Consider the following 27,686-nt stretch of genomic DNA (forward strand, 5'->3'; position numbering starts at 1 on the left):
TTCTCCTTATATTAAGGTAGAGTCAGCTTCAGATGTAATGAATTCTACATGAAGTATGTGATGCCTGGTTGATCTTTTGTTTATTTCACCATCAAGGAGTCTTGCAAACTGAAACTAGTTTTTAAAACATCGTTTGTGTTGTCAGCCCGATTGGCACAGATATTGGAGTTCACAGGCCACAGGCCAGTGTGTCAGCCTCGCTGGGGACTGGGGTCTATGTGGAAGGCACAGCAGGAATTAAAGGGTGGGGGTGATTTTTAACACAAAGCCCTAGTTCATTGCTGACAATTTTGGTCCCTGTATGATTTCTAGTCAGCAGGGTGGAAGTCGTGAGCATTTATTATTTGACATTTCCTCAAAGGCTAATGTGGACTTCAGGAATGGGAAGTCAGGAGAACGCACACCATTTCCCATCGGGGATCTGCGGAGGATCTATCCTGCCCGAACGCGTTGAGGCAATCATGAAGGGAGCACTCCCGCAGCTATAATCCATTAGGAGTTCGAGGAGATCTGGTGTGCCAGCAAAGACTCCAGCAGATTTCTACAGTGGAGAGCTTTCTGATGGGTTGCACCACTGTCCGGCATGGGGGGCTCCAGTCCACAGGGTCGAGAAAAGCTCCAGAGCGTTGTAAACTCGGCCAACTCCACCACAGCCACTGGTCGTCCCACGACCGAGGACACGCGTTTGAAAGGCGTCATCCATCACCAAAGACCCTCACCGTCCAGGACATGCTCTCTTCTCATCGGGGAAGAGGTACAGGGGCTGAAGACACACGTTCAGTATTTTAGGGACAGCTTCCCCTCCGCCATTAGATTTCTGAATGGTCCACTACTTTACTACTTTGTCGGCTTTTTGCATTGCATATTCCTTGCTGTAACTTGTAGTAATTTTTTTTGTATTGCGCTGTCCTACTGCCGCACGACGACAAACTTCACAACGCGCTGTCTGTCAGTGATAATAAACCTGATTCTGATGTGATCATGTTTGGTGGTGGTGAGGGCAGCTCGGGAGCTGGGCTTTGGGGGTGGTGTTCAACCATTTGACAACTGACGTGTCTCCTCCTCCTCTCTTCAGGGTTCTGGCTCGTCTGGACCATCATCATCATTCTGAGCTGCTGCTGCATCTGTCACCACCGGCGGGCCAAGTTACGCCTGCAGCAGCAACAGCGACAGCGAGAGATCAACCTCATCGCCTACCAGGGAGCTCGGAACTACTCTCTGCTCCCCCTCTACCTGAGTATGTGTCTCTCTCTCTCTCTCTCTCTCTCCTCTCTCTCTCTCCTCCCTCTCTCTCTCTCTCTCTCTCTCTCTCTCTCTCTCTCCTCTCTCCTCTCTCTCTCTCTCTCTCTCCTCTCTCCCTCTCTCCCCCCTCTCCCTCTCTCCCTCTCTCCCTCTCTCCCTCTCTCCCTCTCCCCTCTCCCCCTCTCCCCCTCTCCCCCTCTCCCCCTCTCCCCCTCTCCCCCTCTCCCCCTCTCCCCCTCTCCCCCTCTCTCCCTCTCTCCCTCCCTCCCCTCTCCCTCCCCTCTGGGAGCTCGGAACTACTCTCTGCTCCCCCTCTACCTGAGTACGTGTCTCTCTCTCTCTCCCCCCTCTGGGAGCCGGGTTTTTATATTGAAATCATTAACCCTTTCAGAACGTTGCCTTCTTAGTACGTAGAAAGTGATTGTCCCAGCGTGGTCAGTTGCATCACACTGTCATTGTTCGGACTGGTTTCTGTCACTAGGAGCTCAGAATCATAGAGTACTATAGCAAGAAACAGACCCTTTGGCCCATCGAATCCATGCCGAGCTGTTATTCTACCTAGTCCTCTCATCGACCTACACCTGGACCATAGCCTTCATACCTCTCTCATCCATGCACTTATCCAAATTTCTCTTAAGTATTGCAAATTACCCACATCCACCACTTCCAGTGGCAGCTTTGCACCACCCTCTGGGTGAAGGAGCTCATCCTCAGCTTCCACTTAAATATTTCACTTTTCACCCTTAACCTATGACCTCTAGGTCTACTCCCACCTAACCTTAGTGAGAAAAGCCTGCTTGCATTTACCCTATCTATAACCCTCAGAATTTTATATCAAATCTCCCTTCTCCTACACTTCAGGGATAAAGTCCCAACCTATTCGACCATTCCCTATAGCTCAGGTCTTCAAGTTCTGTCAACATCCTGGTAAGTCTACAAGATTTCATTGAGGAAATGAATCTACTGTGCAAGTGTTAGGCTGAACTACTGAATGTTCCAATGCAGGAAATTACTTTTCATTTTGCTCTTGAACTTAAAACCTGCTGGAAGGACTCAGCAGTTCAAGGAATATCGGTGTAGGGAAAGGGATGTAAATGTTATGGTCAGAACTTCTCACCAGCCTACTGCTTTCCCCTGGGTCCCCTATTCCTTCCGTTTCTCCTATGGTCCTCTTCTGTCAGATTCCTTCTTCTCTAGCCCTTGATCTTTCCCACCCATGTGGCCTCACCTATCACATTCCATCTAGCCTCCTTCACCTCCAGTACCCCCCCACAAACATTTTTATTCTGGCATCTTCCCCCCCCCCCCCCTTTTCAGTCCTCACGAAGTGTCTTTCCAGCATCTGCAGAAACTCATGTTTATGGTCGGAATCCTACTCTTTGTTTTGGATCCAGATTCCAGCCCCTCAGTCCCCTGTATCTCCCTAGTCAGTCCACGGGCATTTGTTTCGTGTGAGCCTCCAGTTGCCCTCCTTACCCCAGCATCTCCCCACTGAATCCTGAATCCCTTATTTACCACATTTTCTTGCAAAAGAAGACCATTTGACCCACCAGTTGAGTTTATTCTGGCTGCCCTGTCTATTTTGAGTGTGCGTCTTCAGGCTCCTGTAATTCCTCATTGATGGTAGTAATGAGAGGAGGCACGTCATGGATGGTGAGGGTCTTTCGTGATGGATACTGCCGCCTTGAGGCATCACATTTTGAAGATCTCCTCGATGGAGCTGACTAAGTTTACAAACCCTCTGCAGCTTTTTCCAATCCTGTGCAGTGGCCCCTCCATACCGGATGGGGATGCCTCAGGTTAGAATGTCCTCCGTGCACTTCCGTAGAAATTTGCTCGTCTTTGGTGACAAACCAAACCTCCTCAAATCCTAATGAGATGGTGCATTCTCCACTATTGCATCAAAAGAATTTTTTTTGTTTGAAAGTGAATTAGTTTCCCCCCACAGTGCCCTCTGTAGAAAAAAAAAGATTTAATTATAATTTTGAGTAATTTGAGGGGGACAAACACCCTGCTAACCTGGATTCCATTCCCCTCCACACCACCACCAAACCGAGCAACCTCATAGCCCGTCATTCACCCTGTTTCACACCGATTTTGGTGGCAAATATATAAGAGTTGCCTGTTTGAATGCACTCCCGAGTCACTAAGTAGGTGGTAGGACCATTGGGAAGTTGACGGGGAAGCGAGAAATGGAGCTGGTGGTAACGCTCAGAGCTGGCGAGTACTGCAGTGCAGAAACAGCTCCTTCGGCCCATCTAGTCGATGCTGACCACAGCATCCTCCCTGCTAGTCCCAGTTGCCCATAAACCTCCAAGCCCCTCCTGTCCGTGTACCTATCCAAATACCTCTCAGGTGGTGCACTTGTTCCCACCTTGACCACTTCCTCTGGCACCCTCATCCCAAGTGCTCACTATCCTCTGTGTAGTGTGACTCCAGTGTCAGCATCATACCGGCTGGAAGCTTGACCTCTCCCCCATAGGATGAATGAAAACACAATAGCATGACTGCACTTTGAGCCCCTGATCTTCACCTTTAACCACAAGCAGGTTCAGTAAAGGCAACTTGTGGATCAGATTTCAAACGCTTCTTGTTATGAGACTGTTTTATATTCAGTGTGGAAAGTGTAGTGAGAGGGCCTGCACCGCGCTCTCTAGTGGCAGGCTGGAGGCAGTACATTGAACATGATGCGTCCTTCAGGCCACAAATGTGTCGATCCACTTAAACATCAATCAAACCCTTCCTACTCACTCCAAACCCTCCGTTTTCTTACACCCGTGCGCCAGAAATTCTGTTTGCTCACTCCCATTAAACATTCTAATATTTGAAATTAGCCGTCCCCCTGCAATTATGCAAAACTTTCTCAACAACTTCTTTTAAACCTGAGAGTTTGCACATTCTTCCTGTGACTTGTGGTCTCCCCCAGGTGCTGCGTTTTCAAAGACGTGCTGGTAGGTTAACTAGCTTCTGCATGAGAGGGAGAGGGAGAGGGAGAGAGAGAGAGAAAGTGTGGTCTTGTGGGTAGGTGGATTGCTAAGGCAGCATGTTGCTTGCTTTAGTCAACTACCTTATGGTGCAGGCAATAATCACAATAGAAAATGGGCAGAGGGGAATGAGACCAGTGGGACTGCTCTGCCAGGGACTAGCATTGACCTGATGGGCCATATGGCCTATTTCTGTGCTAGTGTAAGTAAACTTGCAAACTGCAGATTATTTGGTGTGTGATCTGTGGTATCAAGCCAAAGGTTGGGCAGTGAAAATGTATAAATACAGATACTGCGATTGCAGAGGTGAGGGGGAAGGATGATAATCTCTGAAGGAAGAGATCAGGGTTGCCATGGGGGTAAATAAGGTTATTCTGGTCAATGGGGCAATTGGAGGGAATCTGGGCAAGGAAGTGTAAAAGTTGAGAGGTGTGGGTGGTGAGGGGGTGGGGTGTCGGCAGCAGGCAGTACTTAAGGAACACAAAGCTTGCAAAGTGTAGCGCTGGAGGGCATTCCCAGCAGATTGAGCAGTGTTCTTGGAAAAACAACAAGCTGAACTAATATCAGAGACTTGGAGGCTGGGGAACTGCCTGACCAAAATGCTGTAGAATTTAAAATCCAGAAGGCTGAAATGTGCCAATTTAGATTATCATTGGAGTGATAAACTGCGAATACTGGAAATGAGAAAGAAAGGCCTTCAAATTCCAGCCAGTCACTCTCCGTGGATGCCGCCTGGCCTGAGATTCACCTGACGTGATAGAACAGTACAGCACAGAAACAGGCCCTTCTGCTCACAGTGTATGCTGAACTCGTCAAATTAGTAATCAAACGCACGGCTAAACTAATCCCTTCTGTCCACACAGTGTCCATAACTTCCTATTTCTTTCACATTTATGCGTCCATCTGAGAGCCTCAGAAAGCTTTTCCCACACATCACATCTCCTTTCGTTGTTTTACTGTGACACTTGTTTATTGCGATGGAATGTTTATATATTAACATTTTAATTCATTTCTCCTTCCTCTCCACTTGCCCTCTCTCGCACCTACCCTGGCCCTCACTCCCTCCTGTACTCCTTCCTCCTTGACCACCCACTCCACCACCCTACCTCTCTGCCCTCATTCCTCCATCCCCTGCCTTCCCTCCTCCTACCCCCTCGTCTCCTCCCCCACCACCCCATTCATTCCACCCCCTACCTGACCCAACACTCAGGGTTCCTGCCGAGTTACCTGCTGCCTGCGTACGAAGAAGTCGTGAACCGGCCAGTGACCCCGCCACCTCCCTACAGCGCCTTCCACCAGCAGTCGATCGCAACGTGCAACGGCCCCTCCAACCCAGAGCCGTTGCGCGCTCCCTCCACCCCGGGGAACTCCGTGCCAACGGTGTGCGAGGCAGTACCTCGGCAGGGGAGCGCGCTGGGCCTGGACTCGCCCCGCGCCTACTCGGAATGTAGCTTGAACAAGGCGCTGGCCTGCGAGCATCCTGAGGGCCCGGCGGAGGGCTGCTGCGAGCAGGAACCCGTGAGGGCCTGCTGCCTCGACCTGGAGGAAGAGCTGGACTGCCCCGAGAAGGAGCAACTGACCGACTATTACCCAAGCTCCTCCAAGATCGAGAGCTGGCACCACCAGTCGTGCTTGGAGATCAAGGACCTTGATAAGACTCCTGGGAGGCACCGGAGGTTCACCGGAGACTCGGGCATCGAGGTCTGCGTTTGCAACCGGGATGGCGACCCCGACGACCCGAAGGAGCTGGACGGTCTGATCGACGGCGTGGGGGAGGCGATGGAGTTCTGCGACAGCTGCGAGCTCTGCGACCACTGCCCCCGGGGAGAGGGCCCCGCCGAAGGCCACGACCCGCAGGATCAGAAGGAGCAGCAGCTCGGCCAGGAGGCGGCCGCCGACGAGCCGGTGTGCCTGCTGCTGGACACCATCAACGAGAACGAACTGCTGCAAGCTCCCCAGCACTGCGACCCTCAGACCTAACTGCTGGGGCCCCTTGCCACCAGCTGCTCAGGGACTCCTTGTGCAGTTGTCTCATTAAAGCTCTGGCGTTGCGTGGCCTTGGAAAAGCTCGAGGGTAAAAGACAGCAAATGTCAGAGTGCTGGGGTCGTGGAAGGTGACGAGGCCGGCAGTGTTGAACCACCCAACAATGTTCAGCCTATCAACAAGAGCTTTAATTCCCACTATCGGATTGCAGTCTAGAAGCAATTATAACATCAACTGGAATTTTATATCCAGCATTTAAATTTTTAATCAAGTGTATTTGCATGGGATTGTGACCCTCCATTCATCTTGAGTTATTTCAAAAGGCCACTCTTCTTTCCTCGTGTCCTTATACAAGTGACAGCTCTGGGTGAAGATTGCAAGCAGTTGACAAGGGGGGGAAGCTTTGGCTCTGAAGAACAGTGTACTTTTGGATAGAAGGGGTGATAGTTTTTCTTTGGGATTACGGAGAGCAGCTTTAAACTGCATACAGGATATCTCTCTGCATCATCTTCCCCTCCCCACACCCCCCCCCCCCCCCCACACTCTGTACCGATGCACAAACCTCACTTGGTTACCATGGTTTTGTGTTCCCTGTTCGTCACATGGTGTATGAGGATTCAGGAATTGTGGGACGGCAGGATGAACTGATCACCGGGAGAAGTTGTCGTGCCACAAAGAATAATGGCATAAATGTACTGGGATATGCAATTTTTAAAAAAAATTGTGCTGGGTCTTTCACTCTTTAAAAAAAAAATGTCTGTAATGTGGCTCGTGCCTGGCTGATCTGAGTGCTGTTCCTGAGATGATTTAAATGTTTCCTATGTGAAACTTCATTCTTTTCTGAATGACAGTTGATTGGTGTGGTTTGTTTCTGTGATAGACTCATCGCTGCAGAGTGGTTGAGCTCGTCTGCCAGTTAAATCCCTGCAATCCTTCGGCAGCAAGAAAGGATAACTTCTGAAGAATGTGTGTGCACTGTACAACAGAACCACAGGCTCTCCTACCGGCATTGCATTTGTACACATTGTTGGTGTACAAGGCTCTGAATTGTATACTTGACCTCAGGATACCCCAAAGCGCTTCACAGCAAATGAAGTACTGCAGCCATTATTAGTGATGTAGGAAGCGTGGTGTTTAACGCTGCGCACAGGAAGCGCTCTCAGTTAGTAGTGAAGGGCCTTATTTGTTCTAGGTGTTGGTTGAGGGGTAAGGGTAAGTGCAGCTCCGCTCCCAGGCCTACTTGACAGGCCCCTCAATTTAAAATCCCAGCCCAACATTGACTCCTTCAGTTGTGCAATATCACACTTAAAGTCTAATTTAGGGCAGTATGGGATGGATTTGAGTTTGTATCTGCATGTACACCCTCTACTCCCCCGGTAACCTACATCAATTACTTCACAATGAGCTTTAGTTTAATACCCAAAGGTTTGGAATCACCCATTGGTGATTTCATCTTCACTGATGTGGTTGCTCTCACACTGGTGTGTTTCCGAGATACTCAGTGGGGAAACCCACTGGACTGTCTGATCTCAAAGGCTTCAGACCAGGGTCTTCATGTGTAACCTTACACTGAGTGGTGATTTCTCTAACTTCCAGTCATTTCTCCTCCCCCACTTCTCTCTTTCTCATTCTGGCTCCCCCTCTTACCCCTTCTCTTCTCCTTCTCATCACCTCTCTCTCTGGTGTCCTTCCACCTTCCCTTTCTCCCATGACCCACTCTCCTCTCCCTATCAGTTTCCTCCTTTAACTTCTCACTTCACTCCCCACTTCCCCCACCCACCTGTATTCCCACCTACCTGGTCTCACCTATCACCTGCCAAATTGTACTCCTTCCCTCCACTGTCTGTTTCTGGCTTCTCCCTCCCTCCCTTTCCAGTCCTGGTGATGGGCCTCGGCCTGAAACGTCGACTGTTCATTCCCCTCCATTGATGCTACCTGGCCTGCTGAGTTCCTCCAGCATTTTGTGTTTGAAACTCTTCATTGGATCAGGTGCTGACCCGGGGGGGTTGCTTAAGCATTTGGTTTTGCTAGACCAGGGTTGGGTGGCACCAGGGTGAAACGAGGCAACAAGGCTCTCATTCCAACCAAACAAGGATGCCAAAGGAACTTGAGAAGTTAACCACGCATTAGGAAGATAATTTAGCTACTATTGTGAGACCGTGAGGTAGAGAACTGACAACGCAGCTGCTGTAGAAACTGTTACGTGGTTGTGTAGGAGAGGAGAACGGCACTGTATTGTATAGCTGACACTTAGCATAGCATGAAGACCCTTTCAGGGAATGTCTGTGGGACTTCCAGTTTCATTTAATGATCAGTTTTCATGTTTTATTTTTTTAAATGAGGGATGTGACTTGGGGGAATATCTCTCAGACACATGTGGAGTTAAAGCTCGGTCTGTAGTTTCGATGTGAAAATCTTTCTTTTAATGAAGGGGTAGGATGCAAACTACAGAAAGCAGGAAGAATGCATAGCAGTTAGTAAAACATGTGAAAACTCACTCTTTGCTCCTGCCAATTGCTAGCTTACATTTGGTTTTAACATCACATTATAATTTTTCCAATAGATATTTTAACAATTTATTAAAAAATCAATAGTGTCCAGTGATTTTGAGGTCATTATTTTTCTATTCAGTGATCAAACTATCACTAAAGTCATTGATTGTGTCCAGAACAGTCCTCCAGTTGCTGCTTTCAACCTCCAGCTGCCTCTTCTGTGAAACTGACACATATATCTGCAACTCTGTCAGTTCCATCGGTACACAGACACATGACCAGTAACATCGGTACACTACACAGACACATGACCAGTAACATCGGTACACTACACAGACACATGACCAGTAACATCGGTACACTACACAGACACATGACCAGTAACATCGGTACACGACACAGACACATGACCAGTAACATCGGTACACTACACAGACACATGACCAGTAACATCGGTACACTACACAGACACATGACCAGTAACATCGGTACACGACACAGACACATGACCAGTAACATCGGTACACAGACACATGACCAGTAACATCGGTACACAGACACATGACCAGTAACATCGGTACACAGACACATGACCAGTAACATCGGTACACAGAAACATGACCAGTAACATCGGTACACAGAAACATGACCAGTAACATCGGTACACAGAAACATGACCAGTAACATCGGTACACAGAAACATGACCAGTAACATCGGTACACAGAAACATGACCAGTAACATCGGTACACAGAAACATGACCAGTAACATCGGTACACAGAAACATGACCAGTAACATCGGTACACAGACACATGACCAGTAACATCGGTACACGACACACATGACCAGTAACATCGATACACGACACAGCCACATGACCAGTAACATCGGTACATGACACAGCCACATGACCAGTAACATCGATACACGACACAGACACATGACCAGTAACATCGGTTCATAACACAGACACATGACCAGTAACATCGGTACATAACACAGCCACATGACCAGTAACATCGATACACGACACAGACACATGACCAGTAACATCGGTACATAACACAGCCACATGACCAGTAACATCGATACACGACACAGACACATGACCAGTAACATCGGTTCATAACACAGACACATGACCAGTAACATCGGTACACGACACAGCCACATGACCAGTAACATCGGTACACAGACACATGACCAGTAACATCGGTACACAGACACATGACCAGTAACATCGGTACACGACACACATGACCAGTAACATCGGTACACGACACACATGACCAGTAACATCGGTACATAACACAGCCACATGACCAGTAACATCGATACACGACACAGACACATGACCAGTAACATCGGTTCATAACACACACATGACCAGTAACATCGGTTCATAACACAGACACATGACCAGTAACACCGGTTCACAACACAGACACATGACCAGTAACATCGGTACATAACACAGATGACCAGTAACATCGGTACACGACACAGACACATGACCAGTAACACCGGTACACGACACAGACACATGACCAGTAACATCGGTACACAACACAGCCACATGACCAGTAACATCGGTACACAACACAGCCACATGACCAGTAACATCGGTTCACAACACAGCCACATGACCAGTAACATCGGTACACGACACTGACACATGACCAGTAACATCGGTTCACAACACAGCCACAAGACCAGTAACATCGGTACACGACACAGACACATGACCAGTAACATCGGTACACAACACAGCCACATGACCAGTAACATCGGTACACGACACTGACACATGACCAGTAACATCGGTACACGACACTGACACATGACCAGTAACATCGGTACACGACACTGACACATGACCAGTAACATCGGTTCACGACACAGACACATGACCAGTAACATCGGTACACAACACAGACACATGACCAGTAACATCGGTACACGACACACATGACCAGTAACATCGGTACACAACACAGCCACATGACCAGTAACATCGGTTCACAACACAGCCACATGACCAGTAACATCGGTACACAACACAGCCACATGACCAGTAACATCGGTACACGACACACATGACCAGTAACATCGGTACACAACACAGCCACATGACCAGTAACATCGGTTCACGACACAGACACATGACCAGTAACATCGGTACGCAACACAGACACATGACCAGTAACATCGGTACACAACACAGCCACATGACCAGTAACATCGGTTCACAACACAGACACATGACCAGTAACATCGGTTCACAACACAGACACATGACCAGTAACATCGGTACACGACACACATGACCAGTAACATCGGTACACGACACAGACACATGACCAGTAACATCGGTACACGACACACATGACCAGTAACATCGGTACACAACACAGCCACATGACCAGTAACATCGGTACACAACACAGCCACATGACCAGTAACATCGGTTCACAACACAGACACATGACCAGTAACATCGGTTCACAACACAGACACATGACCAGTAACATCGGTACACGACACACATGACCAGTAACATCGGTACACGACACAGACACATGACCAGTAACATCGGTACACGACACAGCCACATGATCAGTAACATCGGTACACGACACACATGACCAGTAACATCGGTACACGACACACATGACCAGTAACATCGGTACATAACACAGCCACATGACCAGTAACATCGGTACATAACACAGCCACATGACCAGTAACATCGGTACACGACACACATGACCAGTAACATCGGTACATAACACAGCCACATGATCAGTAACATCAGTTCACAACACAGACACATGACCAGTAACATCGGTACGCAACACAGACACATGACCAGTAACATCGGTACGCAACACAGACACATGACCAGTAACATCGGTTCACAACACAGACACATGACCAGTAACATCGGTACGCAACACAGACACATGACCAGTAACATCGGTACGCAACACAGACACATGACCAGTAACATCGGTACGCAACACAGACACATGACCAGTAACACCGGTTCACAACACAGACACATGACCAGTAACATCGGTACACAACACGCATGACCAGTAACATCGGTACACGACACAGCCACATGATCAGTAACATCGGTACACGACACAGATGACCAGTAACATCGGTACACGACACACATGACCAGTAACATCGGCACATAACACAGCCACATGACCAGTAACATCGGTTCACAACACAGATGACCAGTAACATCGGTACACGACACACATGACCAGTAACATCGGTACATAACACAGCCACATGATCAGTAACATCGGTTCACAACACAGATGACCAGTAACATCGGTACACGACACACATGACCAGTAACATCGGCACATAACACAGCCACATGATCAGTAACATCGGTTCACAACACATGACCAGTAACATCGGTACACGACACACATGACCAGTAACATCGGTTCACAACACAGACACATGACCAGTAACATCGGTACACGACACACATGACCAGTAACATCGGTACATAACACAGCCACATGACCAGTAACATCGGTACACTACACAGACACATGACCAGTAACATCGGTACACTACACAGACACATGACCAGTAACATCGGTACACGACACACATGACCAGTAACATCGGTACACGACACAGACACATGACCAGTAACACCGGTACACGACACAGACACATGACCAGTAACATCGGTACACGACACAGACACATGACCAGTAACACCGGTTCACAACACAGACACATGACCAGTAACATCGGTACACGACACACATGACCAGTAACATCGGTACATAACACAGCCACATGATCAGCAACATCGGTACACGACACACATGACCAGTAACATCGGTTCACAACACAGACACATGACCAGTAACACCGGTACATAACACAGCCACATGATCAGTAACATCGGTTCAGAACACAGATGACCAGTAACATCGGTACACGACACACATGACCAGTAACATCGGCACATAACACAGACACATGACCAGTAACATCGGTTCACAACACAGACACATGACCAGTAACATCGGTACACAACACAGATGACCAGTGACATCGGTACACAACACAGACACATGACCAGTAACATCGGTACACGACACAGACACATGACCAGTAACACCGGTTCACTACACAGACACATGACCAGTAACATCGGTTCACGACACAGACACATGACCAGTAACATCGGTACACGACACAGACACATGACCAGTAACATCGGTTCACGACACAGACACATGACCAGTAACATCGGTACACGACACAGCCACATGACCAGTAACATCGGTACACGACACACATGACCAGTAACATCGGTACACGACACAGACACATGACCAGTAACACCGGTACACGACACCGACACATGACCAGTAACACCGGTACACGACACAGACACATGACCAGTAACATCGGTTCACGACACAGACACATGACCAGTAACATCGGTACACGACACTGACACATGACCAGTAACATCGGTACATAACACAGCCACATGATCAGTAACATCGGTTCACAACACAGATGACCAGCAACATCGGTACACGACACACATGACCAGTAACATCGGTTCACAACACAGACACATGACCAGTTACATCGGTACATGACACACATGACCAGTAACATCGGCACAGAACACAGACACATGACCAGTAACATCGGTTCACAACACAGCCACATGATCAGTAACATCGGTACACAACACAGACACATGACCAGTAACATCGGTACACAACACAGATGACCAGTAACATCGGTACACAACACAGACACATGACCAGTAACATCGGTACACGACACAGACACATGACCAGTAACATCGGTACACGACACACATGCCCAGTAACATCGGTTCACAACACAGACACATGACCAGTAACATCGGTACACGACACACATGACCAGTAACACCGGTACACGACACACATGACCAGTAACATCGGTACATAACACAGCCACATGATCAGTAACATCGGTTCACAACACAGATGACCAGTAACATCGGTACACGACACACATGACCAGTAACATCAGTACACAACACAGACACATAACCAGTAACATCGGTACACGACACAGACACATGACCAGTAACATCGGTACACGACACACATGCCCAGTAACATCGGTTCACAACACAGACACATGACCAGTAACATCAGTACACGACACACATGACCAGTAACACCGGTACACGACACACATGACCAGTAACATCGGTACATAACACAGCCACATGATCAGTAACATCGGTTCACAACACAGATGACCAGTAACATCGGTACACGACACACATGACCAGTAACATCAGTACACAACACAGACACATAACCAGTAACATCGGTACACGACACACATGACCAGTAACGTTGGTACATAACACAGCCACATGATCAGTAACATCGGTTCACAACACAGATGACCAGTAACATCGGTACACGACACACATGACCAGTAACATCAGTACATAACACAGACACATGACCAGTAACATCGGTTCACGACACAGACACATGACCAGTAACATCGGTTCACGACACAACATAGACACATGACCAGTAACATCGGTTCACAACACAGACACATGACCAGTAACATCGGTTCACAACACAGATGACCAGTAACATCGGTACACGACACAGACACATGACCAGTAACATCGGTTCACGACACAGACACATGACCAGTAACATCGGTTCACGACACAGACTCATGACCAGTAACACCGGTACACGACACAGACACATGACCAGTAACATCGGTTCACGACACAGACACATGACCAGTAACATCGGTACACGACACAGACACATGACCAGTAACATCGGTTCACGACACAGACACATGACCAGTAACATCGGTTCACAACACAGATGACCAGTAACATCGGTACACGACACACATGACCAGTAACATCGGTACATAACACAGACACATGACCAGTAACATCGGTTCACGACACAGACACATGACCAGTAACATCGGTTCACGACACAACATAGACACATGACCAGTAACATCGGTTCACAACACAGACACATGACCAGTAACATCGGTACACGACACAGCCACATGATCAGTAACATCGGTACACGACACAGATGACCAGTAACATCGGTACACGACACACATGACCAGTAACATCGGCACATAACACAGCCACATGACCAGTAACATCGGTTCACAACACAGATGACCAGTAACATCGGTACACGACACACATGACCAGTAACATCGGTACATAACACAGCCACATGATCAGTAACATCGGTTCACAACACAGATGACCAGTAACATCGGTACACGACACACATGACCAGTAACATCGGCACATAACACAGCCACATGATCAGTAACATCGGTTCACAACACATGACCAGTAACATCGGTACACGACACACATGACCAGTAACATCGGTTCACAACACAGACACATGACCAGTAACATCGGTACACGACACACATGACCAGTAACATCGGTACATAACACAGCCACATGACCAGTAACATCGGTACACTACACAGACACATGACCAGTAACATCGGTACACTACACAGACACATGACCAGTAACATCGGTACACGACACACATGACCAGTAACATCGGTACACGACACAGACACATGACCAGTAACACCGGTACACGACACAGACACATGACCAGTAACATCGGTACACGACACAGACACATGACCAGTAACACCGGTTCACAACACAGACACATGACCAGTAACATCGGTACACGACACACATGACCAGTAACATCGGTACATAACACAGCCACATGATCAGCAACATCGGTACACGACACACATGACCAGTAACATCGGTTCACAACACAGACACATGACCAGTAACACCGGTACATAACACAGCCACATGATCAGTAACATCGGTTCAGAACACAGATGACCAGTAACATCGGTACACGACACACATGACCAGTAACATCGGCACATAACACAGACACATGACCAGTAACATCGGTTCACAACACAGACACATGACCAGTAACATCGGTACACAACACAGATGACCAGTGACATCGGTACACAACACAGACACATGACCAGTAACATCGGTACACGACACAGACACATGACCAGTAACACCGGTTCACTACACAGACACATGACCAGTAACATCGGTTCACGACACAGACACATGACCAGTAACATCGGTACACGACACAGACACATGACCAGTAACATCGGTTCACGACACAGACACATGACCAGTAACATCGGTACACGACACAGCCACATGACCAGTAACATCGGTACACGACACACATGACCAGTAACATCGGTACACGACACAGACACATGACCAGTAACACCGGTACACGACACCGACACATGACCAGTAACACCGGTACACGACACAGACACATGACCAGTAACATCGGTTCACGACACAGACACATGACCAGTAACATCGGTACACGACACTGACACATGACCAGTAACATCGGTACATAACACAGCCACATGATCAGTAACATCGGTTCACAACACAGATGACCAGCAACATCGGTACACGACACACATGACCAGTAACATCGGTTCACAACACAGACACATGACCAGTTACATCGGTACATGACACACATGACCAGTAACATCGGCACAGAACACAGACACATGACCAGTAACATCGGTTCACAACACAGCCACATGATCAGTAACATCGGTACACAACACAGACACATGACCAGTAACATCGGTACACAACACAGATGACCAGTAACATCGGTACACAACACAGACACATGACCAGTAACATCGGTACACGACACAGACACATGACCAGTAACATCGGTACACGACACACATGCCCAGTAACATCGGTTCACAACACAGACACATGACCAGTAACATCGGTACACGACACACATGACCAGTAACACCGGTACACGACACACATGACCAGTAACATCGGTACATAACACAGCCACATGATCAGTAACATCGGTTCACAACACAGATGACCAGTAACATCGGTACACGACACACATGACCAGTAACATCAGTACACAACACAGACACATAACCAGTAACATCGGTACACGACACAGACACATGACCAGTAACATCGGTACACGACACACATGCCCAGTAACATCGGTTCACAACACAGACACATGACCAGTAACATCAGTACACGACACACATGACCAGTAACACCGGTACACGACACACATGACCAGTAACATCGGTACATAACACAGCCACATGATCAGTAACATCGGTTCACAACACAGATGACCAGTAACATCGGTACACGACACACATGACCAGTAACATCAGTACACAACACAGACACATAACCAGTAACATCGGTACACGACACACATGACCAGTAACGTTGGTACATAACACAGCCACATGATCAGTAACATCGGTTCACAACACAGATGACCAGTAACATCGGTACACGACACACATGACCAGTAACATCGGTACATAACACAGACACATGACCAGTAACATCGGTTCACGACACAGACACATGACCAGTAACATCGGTTCACGACACAACATAGACACATGACCAGTAACATCGGTTCACAACACAGACACATGACCAGTAACATCGGTTCACAACACAGATGACCAGTAACATCGGTACACGACACAGACACATGACCAGTAACATCGGTTCACGACACAGACACATGACCAGTAACATCGGTTCACGACACAGACTCATGACCAGTAACACCGGTACACGACACAGACACATGACCAGTAACATCGGTTCACGACACAGACACATGACCAGTAACATCGGTACACGACACAGACACATGACCAGTAACATCGGTTCACGACACAGACACATGACCAGTAACATCGGTTCACAACACAGATGACCAGTAACATCGGTACACGACACACATGACCAGTAACATCGGTACATAACACAGACACATGACCAGTAACATCGGTTCACGACACAGACACATGACCAGTAACATCGGTTCACGACACAACATAGACACATGACCAGTAACATCGGTTCACAACACAGACACATGACCAGTAACATCGGTTCACAACACAGATGACCAGTAACATCGGTACACGACACAGACACATGACCAGTAACATCGGTTCACGACACAGACACATGACCAGTAACATCGGTTCACGACACAGACTCATGACCAGTAACACCGGTACACGACACAGACACATGACCAGTAACATCGGTTCACGACACAGACACATGACCAGTAACATCGGTACACGACACAGACACATGACCAGTAACATCGGTACACGACACACATGACCAGTAACGTTGGTATATAACACAGCCACATGATCAGTAACATCGGTTCACAACACAGATGACCAGTAACATCGGTACACGACACACATGACCAGTAACATCGGTACATAACACAGACACATGACCAGTAACATCGGTTCACGACACAGACACATGACCAGTAACATCGGTTCACGACACAACATAGACACATGACCAGTAACATCGGTTCACAACACAGACACATGACCAGTAACATCGGTTCACAACACAGATGACCAGTAACATCGGTACACGACACAGACACATGACCAGTAACATCGGTTCACGACACAGACACATGACCAGTAACACCGGTACACGACACAGACACATGACCAGTAACACCGGTACACGACACAGACACATGACCAGTAACATCGGTTCACGACACAGACACATGACCAGTAACATCGGTTCACGACACTGACACATGACCAGTAACATCGGTACACGACACAGACACATGACCAGTGACATCGGTTCACGACACAGACACATGACCAGTAACACCGGTACACGACACAGACACATGACCAGTAACACCGGTTCACGACACAGACACATGACCAGTAACACCGGTACACGACACAGACACATGACCAGTAACATCGGTTCACGACACAGACACATGACCAGTAACATCGGTTCACGACACAGACACATGACCAGTAACATCGGTACACAACACACATGACCAGTAACGTTGGTACATAACACAGCCACATGATCAGTAACATCGGTTCACGACACAGACACATGACCAGTAACATCGGTACACGACACACATGACCAGTAACATCGGTACATAACACAGACACATGACCAGTAACATCGGTACACAACATAGACACATGACCAGTAACATCGGTTCACGACACAGACACATGACCAGTAACATCGGTACACGACACAGACACATGACCAGTAACATCGGTACACGACACACATGACCAGTAACATCGGTACATAACACAGACACATGACCAGTAACATCGGTACACAACATAGACACATGACCAGTAACATCGGTACACAACATAGACACATGACCAGTAACATCGGTTCACGACACAGACACATGACCAGTAACATCGGTACACGACACACATGACCAGTAACATCGGTACATAACACAGACACATGACCAGTAACATCGGTACACAACATAGACACATGACCAGTAACATCGGTTCACGACACACATGACCAGTAACATCGGTACATAACACAGCCACATGAGCAGTAACATCGGTTCACGACACAGACACATGACCAGTAACATCGGTTCACGACACTGACACATGACCAGTAACACCGGTACACGACACAGACACATGACCAGTAACATCGGTTCACGACACAGACACATGACCAGTAACATCGGTTCACGACACAGACACATGACCAGTAACATCGGTTCACAACACAGACACATGACCAGTAACATCGGTACATAACACAGATGACCAGTAACATCGGTTCACAACACAGCCACATGAGCAGTAACATCGGTTCACGACACAGACACATGACCAGTAACATCGGTTCACGACACAGACACATGACCAGTAACATCGGTACACGACACAGACACATGACCAGTAACATCGGTTCACGACACAGACACATGACCAGTAACATCGGTTCACGACACAGACACATGACCAGTAACACCGGTACACGACACAGACACATGACCTGTAACACCGGTACACGACACAGACACATGACCAGTAACATCGGTTCACGACACAGACACATGACCAGTAACATCGGTTCACGACACAGACACATGACCAGTAACATCGGTTCACGACACACATGACCAGTAACATCGGTACACGACACAGACACATGACCAGTAACATCGGTTCACGACACAGACACATGACCAGTAACATCGGTTCACGACACAGACACATGACCAGTAAGAACGACTGTGTCCAGTTCCATCTGTGCACATCAGGGACAGATGACCAGTAACATCACTTGCTGTAGGGCACGGTGGGATTACCAGGAAGAATAAGGCAACATTATGATAAGATGTGATCTTGACCGGATGATTTACCTTGCTGTGATCTTCACCTTATCGTCTACCTGCACTGCACTTTGCCCATCCCAGAAAAGGACGTTAACGTGTGGAGAATGTTTGATGAGTCTGGATCTTTGAATTTAGATGAAGGAAGAGCGATCTCATTGAAACCTACCGAATATAAATAAAGAATGGAGGTAGAGATGTTTCCAGTGGTGGGAGAGTCCAGGACCAGAGGGCTCAGCCTCAGAATAGAAGAATGCCCCTTTAGAACCGAGATGAGAAATTTCTTTATTTGTTTATTTACTAGTTTAATTAGTTCGGCACAACACTGGGCTGAAGTGTATGGTGATGAGAAGGCCTCCTCTAGGAGTGAGGTAAATCAGCTAGTTGAGTGGCGTCGCTAAGACCAAAGAACTGATTCTGGACTTCAGGACGGGTAAGGCAAGGGAACGCGAACCAACCCTCATAGAGGGATTAGAAGGGGAGAGAGTGAGCAATTTCAAATTCCTGGGTGTCAATAACCCGGACCTTGCATATCGATGCAGCTACAAAGGCAGGGCAGCAACATCAGGAGTTTGATACGTCTCCAAAAATACTTAAATTTCTATTGATGTACCATGGAGAGCATTCTAACTGGCTGCATCACTGTCTGGTAAGGGGGTGGGGGCTACTGCACGAGTTCAAAATAAGCTGCGGAGTGTTTAAAATTTTGTCAGCTCTATCGTGGGCACTAGTCTCCATAGTAACCAGGATATCTTCAAGAACGGATGTCTCAAAATGGTGGCATCCATCATTAAGGTCTCCCGTCACCCAGGACTTTCCCTATTCTCGTTGCTACCATCAGGGAGGAGGTACAGAAGCCTGAAGACACACACTCAGCGATTCAGAAACAGCTTCTTCCCCTCTGCCATCCGATTCCTAAATGGACATTGAACCCATGCATGCTACCTCGCTACTTTCTATTTTTGCACTAGTTATTTAATTTAACTAATTAATATATACTTTTGTATACACTTCAGTTTTTCCCTCCCTCTCTTGTTATGTACTAAGTCAACAAATTTCATAACATACGCCTGTGATATTATTCTGAATTTATTCTGTTTGTTACTTTATCGCCATCTAGTGGCAGCAGCAACACCTGCATTTATAAACCAAATCCATTTCAACGCACTTCAAACAACACACACAAAATGTTGGTGGAACACAGCAGGCCAGGCAGCATCTATAGGGAGAAGCGCTGTCGACGTTTCGGGCCGAGACCCTTCATCAGGACTAAATGAAAGGAGAGATAGTGAGAGATTTGAAAGGGGGAGGGGGAGATCCGAAATGATAGGTGAGGACAGGAGGGGGAAGAATGAAGCGGAGAGCTGGAAAGGTGATTGGCAAAAGGGACACAGCTGGAGAAGGGACGGGAGGCCTAGGGAGAAAGAAAGGAGGAGGGGAGCACCAGAGGGAGATGGAGAGCAGGCAAAGAGTGATTGTGAGAGGGACGGGGGGGGGGGGGGGGGGTTAATTAATTAAATAAATAAATAAGGGATGGGGTAAGAAGGGGAGGAGGGGCAGTAACAGAAGTTAGAGAAATCAATGTTCATGCCATCAGGTTGGAGGTTACCCAGACAGAATATAAGATGTTAAGGTGTTGTTCCTCCAACCTGAGTGTGGCTTCATCTCGACAGTAGAGGAGGCCATGGATTGACATATCAGAATGGGAATGGGACGTGGAATTAAAATGTGTGGCCACTGGGAGATCCTGCTTTCTCTGGCGGACAGAGTGTAGGTGTTCAGCGAAACGGTCCCCCAGTCTGCGTCGGGTCTCACCAATATATAAAAGGCCACACCGGGAGCACCGGACGCAGTATACCACACCAGCAGACTCACAGGTGAAGTGTCGCCTCACCTGGAAGGACTGTCTGGGGCCCAGAATAGTGGTGAGGGAGGAAGTGTAAGGGCAGGTGTAGCACTTGTTCCACTTTCAAGGATAAGTGCCAGGAGGGAGATCGGTCGGAAGGGATGGGGGGGGGGGGGGGAACGAATGGACAAGGGAGTCGTATAGGGAGCGATCCTTGCGGAAAGCAAAAAGGGGGGGGGGAGAGGGAAAAGTGTGTTTGGTGGTGGGATCCTGTTGGAGGTGGCAGAAGTTACGGAGAATTATATATTGGACTCGGAGGCTGGTGGGGTGATAGGTGAGGATAAGGGGAACCCTATACTGTGTGGGGTGACGAGAGGATAGGGTGAGAGCAGATGTGCGCAAAATGGGAGAGATGTGTTTGAGAGTAGAGTTGATGGTGGAAGAAGGGAAGCCCCTTTGTTTAAAAAAGGAAGACATCTCCTTCGTCCTGGAATGAAAAGCCTCATCCTGAGAGCAGATGCGGTGGAGACGGAGGAATTGTGAGAAGGGGATAGCATTTTTGCAAGAGACAGGGTGGGAAGAGGAATAGTCCAGGTAGCTGTGAGAGTCTGTAGGCTTATAGTAGATATCAGTAGATAAGCCATCTCCAGAGATGGAGACAGAAAGATCAAGAACGGGGAGGGAGGTGTCGGAAATGGACCAGGTAAATTTGAGGGCAGGGTGAAAGTTGGAGGCAAAGTTAATGAAGTCAACGAGCTCAGCATGCGTGCAGGAGGCAGCACCAATGCAGTCGTCGATGTAGCGAGGGAAAAATGGGGGACAGATACATGGACTGTTCCACAAAGCCAACAAAAGGCAGACATAGCTGGGACCTATATGGGTGCCCATGGCTACACTTTGGTTTGGAGGAAGTGGGAGGAGCCAAAGGAGAAATTATTAAGAGTAAGAACTAATTCCACTAGACGGAGGAGAGTGGTGGTAGAGGGGAATTGGTTAGGTCTGGAATCCAAAAAGAAGCGGAGAGCTTAGAGACCTTCCTGGTGGGGGATGGAGGTATATAGGGACCGGACATCTATGGTGAAAATAAAGTGGTGGGGGCCAGGGAACTTAAAATCATTGAAAAAATTCAAAGCATGAGAAGTGGCATGAAGATACATGGGAAGGGATTGAACGGGGGGGGGGGGGGTGTATAAAATAGTGTCGAGGTATGCAGAAATGAGTTCGGTGGGCAGGAGCAAGCTGAGACAATGGGTCTACCTGGACAGGCAGGTTTGTGGATCTTGGGTAGAAGGTAGAAACAGGAAGTGCGAGGTGTGGGAACTATGAGGTTGGTGGCAGTGGGTAGGAGATCCCCAGAGCTGATAAGGCTGGTGATGGTGTGGGAGACAATGGCCTGGTGCTCCTCAGTGGGGTCATGATCGAGGGGTAAATAAGAGGAGGTATCAGCGAGTTGTCGCTGTGCCTGGGCACGGTCGAGGTCAGTACGCCAGACTGTCACTTCACACGTGTTCAGCAGCAATATGATTGTGGCGGTCAAGTCATTGGGTAGACGTATTTAAAACGAAGGTTAATAGACTCTCCATTGTTAAAGGTGTCAAAGGTTACGGGGAGAAGCCAGGAGCGATTGAATGGAAGAGTAGACTCAATGGGCCAAATGGTCCAATTCTGCTCCTTTGTCTTATGACCTTATACTGAAGTGGAAATGGCCCAGTGGATGGGGTAGAGGCAAGTCTGGGCCCCAGCAACGTTATGATCCCTTGAGTCACCTCACCAGTAATGGAGACCATCCAGCTTCCATGCCTAGGTTGCTTCTATGAAATTACAGAGCATTTTTCTGGATATCACAAGTAATCCTGGAATTCTGTGACTTCAAGTATTTATTAGACAACTGGAGCAGAAGTAGGCCATTCAGTCCATCGAGTCTGCTCCGCCATTCCATCGTGGCTGATTTATTACCCTCTCAGCCCCAATCTCCCACTTCTTCCCATAACCTTTGACACCCTGTCTAATCAAGAACCTCTAACCTGTACTTAACTATACCCATTAACTTTGCCTCCACAGTCATCTGTGGTAATGAATTCCACAGATTCACCACCCTCTGGCTAAAGAAATTCCTTCTCATCTCTGTTCTAAATGGACATCCTTCTATTCATACTGATCCCTTTGGTTCTAGACCCCCACCCACCACCACCACTATAGGAAACATCCTATCTATGTCCGTTCTATCTAAGCCTTTCAAGATTCAGTAGTTTTCAATGTGATCTCATTCTTCTAAACTCCAGTGAGTACAGGTCCAGACTCTCCTTATATGTTAACCCTTTCATTCTTGGAATCATTCTCATGAGCCTCCTCTAGACTCTCTTCAATGTCAGCACGTCCTTTCTCAGTCCACAATTGGCGTAACGGTTGCCATTGAATTTGCCTCCTCTGTGCTTTTTTAACTCTGCTTCCAGGTCTTGGGAATTTGATAACAGAAATATCTCACAAAATGCTGGTGGAACACAGCAGGCCAGGCAGCATCTATAAGGAGAAGCACTGTCGACGTTTCGGGCCGAGACCATTCGTCAGGATTAACGGAGACGAAGGGTCTCAGCCCAAAACGTCAACAGTGCTTCTCCTTATAGATGCTGCCTGGCCTGCTGTGTTCCACCAGCATTTTGTGTGTGTTGTCTGAATTTCCAGCATCTGCAGATTTCCTGGTGTTTGCTAACTCACAACTCTCCTTGTTTCTTCTGCAAAGTTCTCTCGAGTCATCAATTCCCCAACCTGTGGGAACAGACAGACCCTTGATGCTCAAAACCTCATATAATTTTGAAATGTAAATTCCTACTCAACAACGTTTTGAGGAGAATCTAACCAATATCGCACATCACTGGTTCCACTTTTTAAAAATTCTATCATTCATCAACAACTAGGAGAAATTTACAGAGAAAATCCAGAGGAAGGTGGTCTCAAAAATCGCCATTAACTACAACTTTATTGAATAGTAAAATATGAAAATTAGGTAGCAATCATGAATATATATTGATATAAAATATTTCATGCAAAATATATAACACTGTTTGGACAATGGTTTAAAATTAGGGTTACTAGGCAGCTAGATCCTTGAAAGCATTCATTAGTAGCAAATAACTACAAGATAACTTTGAAAATAAGGCTGCAGGTGCTGGCACCCAGAACAAAAAGAGCACACTGGAAGAATCAGTGGATTGAACACTAGGTGAGTGACTAGAAGGGCCGAGATGGCCTGTTTCCATGCTGTAATTGTTATATGGTTATATGGACATAGGCCAGTGACATTAAACCTGATTCTGATTGGTGGAGCAGACTTGATGGGCTGAATGGCCTAATTCTGTTCCTATGTCTTATGATCTTATGTTAAAACAAAACCTGGTGAACCAGTTTCTGAGCCCTCGGGATTTCTGAATAACGGGAAAACAGATCACCCAGCTTTTCCATTAAACGGGGACTGGTGCTATCTTTACTGGTCTCTTGTACGTGCTTTGTGCTGTGTGTGACTGCCAGTGCTGTGTTTTTGCTCCTTGGTCCCAGAGTAACACTGTTTTGTTTGGCTCTGTTCATGTGTGGTTGAATGACCGTTGAACTTGTGATGGATCTATTCAAGTATGTAGGTGCCGCAGCACTTGTTAAAAACCAGCAGCTGGTAAATCTCTCTTCACGTGAGAGGGTCTGAGCAATGTAACTCTCGAGTTGAGATTGCCTGGTGATGGGGGGAATGGAGATCTGACCTGGATGCATGGTAGAATAACCCTGTTGAGGAGCTGGATCTTTGTATTTTTATTTTAGCAATACAGTGTGGAGCAGGCCCACCACCCCAGCAAACCCACAACCCCGATTAGCCCTAACCTCCTCATGGGACAGTGTATAATGACCAATTAACCTACCCGGCACTGGAATTGAACTCCAAACCCTGGGATGCCCCGGGCTGTAATAGCGTTGCGCTGAACGTCGCCCTACAGGGTAGACCGTTTGTCCAGTCAAGGCCTCACCAATCCATGTAAAAACCTCCTCACACAAGGACGCAGGTAACATCATAGTGAGAGATACGGCACCTGGTGGCGCCTAGTGTAGCAGTTAGTGCCGTCACTTTGTGGCGCCTTTGATTCCTGCTGCTGCCTGTAAGGAGTTTTTATGTTCTACCCTTGACCAGGGGGGTTTCCTCCCACATTCCGAAGCCGTATGGTTAGGGTTAGTGAGTCGTGAGTGTGCTACGTTGGGAGCAGAAGCCAGCTGCCCCCACACAGAACACGCACTTCACTTTTCTTCAGTGTCTCAATGAACATGTGACAAAGCTCATCTTAATCCAACAAGCCCACACCAACCAATTAACCTACTAACCCGTGTGTCCTTGGAAACCGGAGTGCCTGGGTTTGCACAGGGAGAAAGAACAAACTCCTTACAGATTGGACTGTGTCACTGCTGCTGTGTAGTGTTAACAGAACCCCTACCTAAAACTGTTAAAGGAATCTCGGTACTGCCTTCCAGTGGCTCATACATGACAAGAGTTGTGAAGTCACTTTAAACTTATACAAAGCGTAAATGGTTACATTCAGCAGAGGGGCCAGTGGTTTACAATAACTTTCATCACTCCTTCACAGTAAGTGATGTCACTGGTCAGTGTGGCGTACTGCTGTTATCCTCACAGCGTGCGACTGTTCCACTCCCTCCTGGTCTTGAGCTGAAGTTTAAAATCTTTTGGCTGCTGGACAATGGTGAATTTTCTTTCCAGGTCAGCCAGCCGCTGCCCGGGGGGGAATTCGACAGAGAAGCGCTGAAGGAAGGTCGCAAAGAAGAGGAAAAGCAGCATCTTGGTGAGGACCTCTCCAACACAAGCCCTGGGGCCGGCACTGAAAGGCATGAAACTCGGCGAAGGAGAGTGGATATGCTTGCCCTCTTTGTTCAGAAAGCGGGCTGGAATGAGTAAAGAGTGTTGTTTTATACATAAACCCAAGAAAGTCTGCAGATGCTGGAAATCCAAAGCAACACGCAGCACACACGCATACACACGCATGCTACCTGACCTATAGAGTTCCTCCAGCTCTGTGTTCTTTTATACATCACCTGCTAATTCAGAGACTTAAAGAGTCTCTCAGGTTTAGACTTGGGATGTGATAGGAGTCCATCAATTTTTTTTAAGCTCTTCAAAACTTGGACTCAAACAATACAGAACCATACGGGAACACACGCAAAATGCTAGAGGAACTCAGCAGGTCAGACAGTATCTATGGAGAGGAATAAACAGTCGATATTTTGGGCTGAGACCGTTCATCGGGACCTAAAGGAAGGGGTCACAAGCCAGGATAAGAAGGCAGAGGGAGTGAGGAGGAGTACAAGCTGGGTGAGGGTGGATGAGGTAAGAAGCTGGGAGGTGATAGGTGAGGGTGGATGAGGTAAGAAGCTGGGAGGTGATAGGTGAGGGGAGATGAAGTTAGAAGCTGGGAGGTGATAGGTGAGGGGAGATGAAGTTAGAAGCTGGGAGGTGATAGGTGAGGGGAGATGAAGTTAGAAGCTGGGAGGTGATAGGTGGAAGAGGTAAAGGTCTGAAGAAGAAGGAATCTGAAAGGAGAGGAAAGTGGACCATGGGAGAAAGGGAAGGAGGAGGGGACTTGGGGAGATGATAGGTAAGGAAAAGAAAAGAGAAGGGGTAAAAAGGGAACAAGAATAGGAAATGGGAAAGGAGAGAAGGGGGAGGGAGAAGAAATGACCAT

At 47.7% G+C, this 27,686-nt stretch overlaps 2 protein-coding genes across 4 annotated transcripts in view; one reads left to right on the top strand and one right to left on the bottom strand.

Annotated features, from left to right (window-relative positions):
- wbp1la (WW domain binding protein 1-like a) overlaps positions 1-8,806 on the top strand; it is a 119,994-nt gene extending 111,188 nt beyond the window's left edge. For all 3 annotated transcript variants that reach the window (XM_073026919.1, XM_073026921.1, XM_073026922.1), the window contains exons 3-4: positions 1,076-1,237; positions 5,437-8,806. In XM_073026919.1, the coding sequence (XP_072883020.1) occupies positions 1,076-1,237; positions 5,437-6,206 (932 nt within the window). In that variant the 3' untranslated portion in view covers positions 6,207-8,806. The remainder of the gene's footprint in view (positions 1-1,075; positions 1,238-5,436) is intronic.
- A 16,179-nt stretch (positions 8,807-24,985) lies between these two features.
- The window catches only part of cyp17a1 (cytochrome P450, family 17, subfamily A, polypeptide 1), a 33,045-nt gene continuing 30,344 nt past the window's right edge, over positions 24,986-27,686 (bottom strand). Inside the window, exon 8 of the mRNA XM_073026783.1 lies at positions 24,986-26,889. Coding sequence (XP_072882884.1) covers positions 26,618-26,889 — 272 coding nt within the window. The 3' untranslated portion in view covers positions 24,986-26,617. The remainder of the gene's footprint in view (positions 26,890-27,686) is intronic.

This window comes from Hemitrygon akajei, chromosome 23 (assembly GCF_048418815.1).
Source record: "Hemitrygon akajei chromosome 23, sHemAka1.3, whole genome shotgun sequence".
NCBI classification, from domain to species: Eukaryota; Metazoa; Chordata; class Chondrichthyes; order Myliobatiformes; family Dasyatidae; genus Hemitrygon; species Hemitrygon akajei.